Raw genomic sequence first — 8,264 nt, 5'->3', positions numbered from 1 at the left:
TTTAGCATTCTCAACACATCAGCATTATAAAAAAAAAAAGGGAGAAGAAAGGTATTCTCAGACCCATGTAAGGAAATTGTGGTTGTAAGGTTTTTAACAGTGACTTTTTTCCTCTGACTGTTGATCCCATGTCAGTGGTTCTCAGCTGGGTGATTTTGCCCCCCAGGGGACATTTGGCAATATCTGGATACATTTGGGGTTGTTACAACTTGGTGGGGATTACTACTGGCACATAGTGTATAGAGGTAAAGAATATAGCTAAACATTCTACAATTCACAGGATAGCTGCCATCTTCCCCCACAACAAAGAATTATCTCTGACTAATGTCAGTAGGACAAAAGTTGAGACAGTATAATGCAGTATAGTGATGATTCAAAAAAAATGAGTTTGAGTTTATTTTATAAATATATTTTAATGTATACAATATCATATTATGTATGTGGGACAAGAGAGACTCTCAGCTGATATAAAACTCAGAAGAAAATCTTAGCACAGCAGTTATTTCATTAGCTAAATTAATCATAACGGAGGAGCAGAGGTTTAGAAGCACAGAAAAGGCTTGAATTTTGTTCAAAACTAGTCCATAGTCATATATAGTGTCACAAAATATACATTTAAATACATATGAAAATAACTACTTTATCATAAAAGTTAAATCTCTCCAAAGATGCTTTCTAAATTATTTGAATATTCTCTAAAAATACCATACTTCAAAGAATGCCAGCCATTTTTTAACAGGAAATTTAAATATTAGACAATAAAGTCTTTTTCAAAATCTTGTATCAAATTGTTTATGAATGTCTAATTTTATATTGGCCTCTCATTTAAGTTATTTATAAATATCTAATTATTATTGGTTTCTTATTCTGTGGGTCCCCTACTTGTTCTGAAGTTGATTGAAAATAAAACTATTTAGAAAACAAAATGCATTAAAAACTAATAAAAGAGAAGTGGAAAGTAAATTTATATCAGGTTTGGAACTTCTTTCATTTTTGGAGATGGAAAGTAGCTCCTTCTCACGGAGTCCTTTTCTCTTCTCATTTCCACCTAACAAAAAGGCCCGGGAACTTTGTCTTTTTCCCCCTAAATAAATAAATATATATATATATATATATACATATATATATATGTATATATATATAAAAGCATTTTTAGGTAGTGTAGAACAGAATCCTGTGCTAGGCAACGTTTCCAGTTTTGCTGTCTGGTCCCCAGATTTATTCATTGTTCCAAAGTAAATATTAGGTAGTTGTTTAAAGTGTTTAAAATCTGTACTATCAGGGGTAAGTGTAAATGTCAATATTTTTCAAGTTTCAGAGAGAAGTACATGTGCATCTGGGGGCAAAGGGGAAAGGACTCATAGTAGTGCCATCTCGTAAGTCCCACTTTCACATCTAGAGCTTCTCCATCATTTGTATTAGCATTAGCTCAAACGAATTACCTTGATTTGTCTAGAACCATGAGCCTACAGATTCTTAATGAGGATTATTTAGTGAAGAAGATAGAAACTGTGGAGTTAGGGAAGGGCAACATGCCCTGTCAGGGAAAAGAATAGAGAACGCTTAGCCAGTTAGTACTTTTCAGATTAAACGGGATTATTCTAAAATGAGAAGTCTGTAGTAGGAACAGAAAGATGAGCAAGGAAATGATGAGAGACACTTAGCAGCAATGGCAGATCTTTGTGGAGTTGACAGTATCTTGTATGCTCATGGTTAGCAAAACACTTCAGATGATGTAAAGGAAAATCGGCCTTCCTCATGTTTAGGAGGAATGTTGTCAGATCACGCTTATTTGCATCGTGAACTCAATGACGATATACATGGAAACACATACTAAACACAATTTGCTAGAGACTACATTTACATTTTGCATGAAGAGGTGATTGTTGCATTAGATGTTGGTTTTAGATTTAATCCAGTCCCGATAACGAGTCACTTTGGTGTAAATTCCAGGCTTATTTTTTTTTCCACAGTCTATTCCCCAGCTTACTATTCCAATAAGATACCAGATGTTTCTATCACGTGCTATAACCAGAGGTCCTCCAGAATCACCCTGGAGAAGAAGAAATGTACATTGTCAGTAAAATAAATGAAGGGGAGTCAAAAATGCAAGTTAATGAGCATGTGAATGCCTACTAAATTAATATTTTAAATCAAGGTATGCAAAATGAATTCTATTTTTACTTACCATTAGTATTAATGTAACAGTAGAGTTTATTACTTATTATCTCTTTTTATTTTACTACTTCTGCTTATCTGTGTTAATGTCTTCATTTGGAAGGCAGTGTGAATAAAGCTAAGGTTTCAGTTTTATCTTGTGTAGTTTTTAGTTTTGCTCTTTCTAAATAGGAAGCACAAACTGAACCTAAGTCCAGGCATACAATTCTTACATGATTGATGACCTCAAGGCTCAACTATATGTCACCTCCATGAAACCTGTCCTGTTAGCTAGATATAATCACTTGCTTTGAATTTGAATTGCATCTTGTTCCATTCACACCAGTTGATAGGCAACTGTCCTGGATGTTATATTGTTGTGTAGTAATAGGTTTAAGAGGAGAAATATAATGTGAAGGACACTCCAGGCAAACGTGCATTATTTATTACAGACAGGCTTTTATTTCCAAATCAAGACTTAATCCCTAGACCTCATGAACTGGTTTCAAATGTATGAATCTTGAGGACTTCCCTAATATCTTTAACCTAAGATGTAGACAAATGATTTTAAAAATCTTTTAACAATGAACCTATTCATTCAAATGAAGCATTATCTGGAAGCCCCTTATAGACTTATTTTATAAGAAAAATGATCCCGTTTGAAGCAGGCCTGGGGTCCTACAGTCTTGTGCCTTTAGCTCCCTTCCCTTATCTTTCCACGCTTCTCAGTACCCTTTAGGGCTCAGTGGACAGAGTATGAAAACTCTGGTCTACTAAAAGCCATGCTCCTCAGCTCCTTTCCTGTTGGACCACATCTTAATTTAGGTCCTCAGTATTTTACTTTGCTACTGGGGAAGGAAGCAAGGGCGCATGGACCAATGGAAGAGAACATCTGCTCTTATACAGCTTTATGTTCCTGCTCAAAAGTCATGTGATCCAGTTGTATTGTGGACCACCCTCTTGTTTCTGCTTCTCCTCAGGAAGTAAAGTGAGTGGAAGGAGATCTTATATTCTAGAATATGTAGCCAAATCCTAGGTTTTTATTCTTTTTGTTACTTGTGTGCTATATTATTAGATTGTAAATTCATATGCATTCAGTGTAGGGTTTTTTTTTTTTGATTTATGTTTCCTTCAGTACTTGTAACATTACCTTGCAATTGACAAAAAACAAACCAAAAAAACCCCACAAAAAACCCTGAATGAATAAGTGAATGAATGTTTATTATATCACATTCCAGACAGCCAAAGGCAGATCAATAATGCCACCTTCACATTTAGGAAAACAGGTGCATGTGTCAAATTCTCAAATGCTTCCTAATTCTTTAAGAATTGCTAAACTGTTGGACCCATGTCAAAGTCTTTATTATTTTAGTTACTTATTTTTAGCCTTTTAAGTGGCCTGACTTTAAAACTGATATTCCCCTTAAATGCTTAATACTTAAAGTTTTGTATGGTTTGGGGAAATGCTATTTATTTAGTTTTTAGATATAATTTGTGAGGTAACACTTTAATATGAACTAGTGTAGATAAATATATTTTTTTCTTAATAGTGTAATTCTATCTGAATGTATACTGCTAAAGGTCAAAGTGTTAAGCACTGGTAGGATGATGCTCTGTTGGCCATGGAGGTATCTGCAGACCTCATTCCATGCGCCTTACAGGTAGTAGGGACTAGATACGTAATTGGCTATCATTGTGACTTGAAGCAATGATTGTGTGGCTTTCTGGCTTGGTTTCTACTAAGTACTTCCAGGTTTTTTTTCTTTAATTAAAGTTCTAATTTGCAACGGATGGTCATTTTTTACAAATGGTTCTGGATAATAAGAGGGTGTTAAATGAGGAGTATTTCTTATAGTTCTCCCAATCCCTCTTTTTACACTCTCCTCTCTCCTCCACAACTTAATTTTATGGAGTCATATGAAATGACACTGGTCTATGGTCCCGTACGGCCACCCTTATTCAACAAATTCATTTTTGTGGATTTGAGTCTATTCTTACCTCACAAGCATCTAGTTTTCCCATTAAGAATCCAGCACATATCATTCCTGATGATACGGCACCACCATATACATTAACTTGATTACATATATCATTACTTATGATCTCTACTTCAACTTGTCGCAGAGTATTGGGAAAGGGACCTAAAAAAGGAAAAAATTAATAGATGAAGAATTTCACATTGTTGCTTATAATAGTTAATTGTTGTATCTTTCAAAGGATGGATCAGTGACAAAATGTATGTCTTGAAGTTGACTCTGCTTATGACATATGTCTTGAAGTTAACTCTGTGCTTATGACTCTGTGCTCGGGTTCAAATTCTATTTTTTATGTGTCTTCTATGTGCTAAGTACCATTCTTAGCACATTCACTTCCACTATCTTACTTAATCTTTGCCATAACCAACAAAGATATGAATATTCTCTTTTTCAGATGGGAAAACCAAAGCTTACCCAGTTATGAGTCTTGCTATGATCACATAGCTAAATGGAGAATAACATTACATTTAAGCCCAGGGCATTTCTCACCACCTTGGATAATCTGTGATAGTTCACCTTACCTTACCTGGAAATCTGCCACATCACTCTAAAAAGGGCACAGCTATACTGGGAATTGAGAATCCTTTAGGAAGAGCAGTATAGAGCCAGGGTGTACTATTAGAAGGTAATTTTAATGCTGAATAAATGGAATGCTATTGCTTCATCAGAAAGACCATGTCTATTTTGATCTTAAATGGCTATCCAAAACTAATTCCAGGATAAGTAACAAATACCAAGATAAGAAATAGATCATGTTTTATTAATGACCCACACATTTATTGTTTTGTTATATGAAAAGTACTATTTCATTGTGCATTGTACAGTTTTAGTCATTGTGTTCTCCTCATTACCTTTTAACAGCTTTTATTTTATTTCTTTTTTCTTTTTTTTAAATTTAAATTCAATTAGCCAATATACAGTACATCATTAGTTTTTAGTGTAGTGTTCAATGATTCATTAGTTGCATATAACACCAAGTGTAACAGCTTTTATTTTAAAGACTATATTAGTCTTTCACATAAAGATGGGTGCTCTGTTTACAACTGGTTCAAAGACAATTCGGACAAGGAAGGAGGGAAGGGCTGTCAGTTTGATCAACTAGTCAGGGTAATTCTGTGCTAAAGGCTCAGCACGTATGAGTTTGAACACTGCACAATTTATGTGCTATTTAGCCTTGTGCAAGTTATTTAATCTTACTAATCATCATTTTACTCACCTGTAAAATGAGAAAATGATACCTATCCCACATGTTTATTGTGAGGGTTAGAAAATAATTAATGTAATCAGTTGTGATAGTGCTTTGTTCCATATTCAGATTTCAGTCGATGGAAGCTATTGGAGTGAACTGTAGAGTTCAGGATCACATATTTAAAACCCTCCAGGTACAAAGCTGCACTTCAATGTTAATGATGGCTGGTGAGTGCTAGAGCTTTTATAAGAGAAAAATCTAGGTTTCTAGGGATTTTGTCACTAACTATAAATAAATCTAATCCTCTATATTAACACTAGTAAATTCACTTACCTAGGATTGACCATCTTGCTGAGAAATTAAGCCTAAATCCTCTACAGTCATTAAAGTTATCTAAGGTCTAGTGAATTTCTTCACCATTTTTAAGCATGAGAGGGTCATTATATGACCATTTTCTCTTCATTTCTGATTCTCCTTGAAATGCTCCCAGGGAGAGAGTCTGTTCACCATCTGTTCTTTATACAAATTTTTAGAATAATCTAGACTATTTGTGTAGCTGCTTCAGCAGTATTCAGTACTATCTCTTTTGTTCTAAGTGACATTTAAAATGTATAGGTATTCCTAGGCTTTTAATCAACTGTATTTCAACTACTTATAATTTCTGTGTGCCTACATTTATGTTTTATTTTACGTTAATTGGTCTAGGATGCTAGGTTTTAAATTTTAAATTATCGTTCTTTAATCTCAACTTTTAAAAAGTCAATTCAAGTGCTTAACAATATAATAAGCTATTTTACACTATCAACTATTCAAGGAAGAAATTATCCAGAATAAAAAGTTTCCATTTTACAAGCTGTCTGGTTTCAAGATTTCTAATTAGACATAATTGGATAAATTTTGGCAGGTAGGAGTAGAAAATTTTAGTCCTTGTCTCAGTTTCAAAGTGCAGAGAAAGCCATAATCAAATATTTAATACTTAACTTTTGACTGATGTCTTATAAATTCATAATGTTATTCCTGAAAAGTATGCATCTTGTTAGAGTAAACAGATCAAGGCTTAGTAATCTGTACACTATTGGGCATCGAATGATTCATGATGAAGTCCTAAATCACTCACAAACTACTACTCTGGGAGTGGGTGGTGTTAAGTTTAATTAGGGTCTAGAGGAAGTGTAACTGGTATTGCCCTAGTGGTAGATGGTATCCATTTCTACTCCAATCAGTAAGTGGCCTGTCTAATCTCAAAGGATTTGATTCTCCTTTGTACTCATCACCATTCCCTATACAACAAGGCAGATCCCCCAGAGATGAGGAAAAGAATTCTCAGATTATAATGACGGTATAACAAACTGGACCCAATGTCAGAATTTTGAAGTACATATTGAAGGGAAGCAGATTTCTTTAAAAATGAAGTGACAAAGATTCAATAGATAAAAGCTATACTTGGAGGAAATGCATAAATAAGACTACAACTTTTTTTTTGGTTTTTTTTTGTTTGTTTTTAAAGATTTTATTTATTTTTCGACAGAGAGAGAGACAGTGAGAAGGGAACACAAGCAGGGAGAGTAGGAGAGGGAGAAGCAGGCTTCCCACCGAGCAGGGAGCCCGATGTGGGACTCGATCCCAGGACCCTGGGATCATGACCTGAGCCGAAGGTAGACACTTAAAGACTGAGCCACCCAGGCGCCCCAAGACTACAGCTTTTTAACGAGAGTCTGGAACAAGAATCAGAAATTCAGAGGCAGATTAAACTATATGTAAATTTTCACCTAAGAGAGGTAGAAACTGGAGACAAAACAGGATCTAAAGATCTATCTTTGCAGTTTATTGTGTGTTATTAAATGTAGTAAAATGTTATACTTGTGAACTTTATAGATCCTGAGGCTCAAAAACTGCTCCATAAGTACATGGATCAGAGGGGCCCCATTTAATATTTAGCATCATGCGTGCCATTTAAAATGTTTGTGTAAGGCTGTTTTCTGTAATGACACATTACATAAGTTTATCATTATTACTGATCACAAATCACATACTTTAAGATTCATGCAGCCAAAGCAGAATCTCTGCATATGAAGACAGCAACAGAAAGAAGGGATGTGAAAAAAATATGCTTGAATAATTTTTGAAAAGAAAGTTATAACTAGTTTCCAAAGTAGCCCATAAAGAAGGCATTAAACATCGATGCTGTGTAATAGTTCTAGCCAAAGTTTCCATAAGTCACCATATCTGGGTTTTTCTATGTGTTGTTTCGTGGTATTTTTCATGGGACATCTTGATTTCATCTCATTTTCAATATTGTGATTTTGAATCTTATTTTATGTCTCCATTCAAATGGAAAATGGGTTTGCATTTTTTGCTTAGCTTTTTTTTTTTTACTGTGATACTCACCGTTAACTTTTAATGCTCCCCATCCAGTGACAAACACTGGACTCCGAGGCAAGACTTCAAAAGTAGCATTTGGGAGACAGACTCTGCCCACATCATTGGAAAATAGAACGGGGGTAGAGAGCTTCACCACCGCGATGTCATCGTCGTGCTTATGGGCAGCATAGTTTTCATGAATGATAATTGATTGTATCTTTCTTCTCATCAGTGGAGGACTGAGAGTTGTTCCAAAACTAGCCATCCAGAGTTTGGGGTTTTTGTAACTGAATCACAGATTTAAAAGGATTATAGTTGATTCATTTCTGATCTAAAGTTGCCCAGGACTCTGAATCAGCATGGGACATAGGGGTGGTAGAAGGGCAAATTGTTTAAGGTGATAGTTGATGGGTCTTCCACCTTATTTGAGGCTTCTCCCCTCAGAACAGCTTTGCTTCATCTAGCTGATACAAATGCCCTATTCTAAGGTAGCTTAAATTACTTCTCTTGAGGAGGAGTTG

At 35.0% G+C, this 8,264-nt stretch overlaps 1 protein-coding gene across 1 annotated transcript in view; it reads right to left on the bottom strand.

Annotated features, from left to right (window-relative positions):
* Positions 1 to 1,891: 1,891 nt before the first annotated feature.
* Positions 1,892 to 8,264, bottom strand: part of LOC118010868 (transmembrane protease serine 11G-like) — a 29,444-nt gene continuing 23,071 nt past the window's right edge. The window contains exons 8-10 of the mRNA XM_035005578.1: positions 7,771 to 8,030; positions 4,156 to 4,298; positions 1,892 to 2,053 (exon numbers count right to left, since the gene is read on the bottom strand). Coding sequence (XP_034861469.1) covers positions 1,892 to 2,053; positions 4,156 to 4,298; positions 7,771 to 8,030 — 565 coding nt within the window. The remainder of the gene's footprint in view (positions 2,054 to 4,155; positions 4,299 to 7,770; positions 8,031 to 8,264) is intronic.

The sequence above is a fragment of the Mirounga leonina genome, unplaced genomic scaffold (assembly GCF_011800145.1).
Source record: "Mirounga leonina isolate KUSES-001 unplaced genomic scaffold, KU_Mleo_1.0 Mir_129, whole genome shotgun sequence".
Taxonomy (NCBI): Eukaryota; Metazoa; Chordata; class Mammalia; order Carnivora; family Phocidae; genus Mirounga; species Mirounga leonina.
This window is presented reverse-complemented; position numbering and strand designations above follow the sequence as displayed.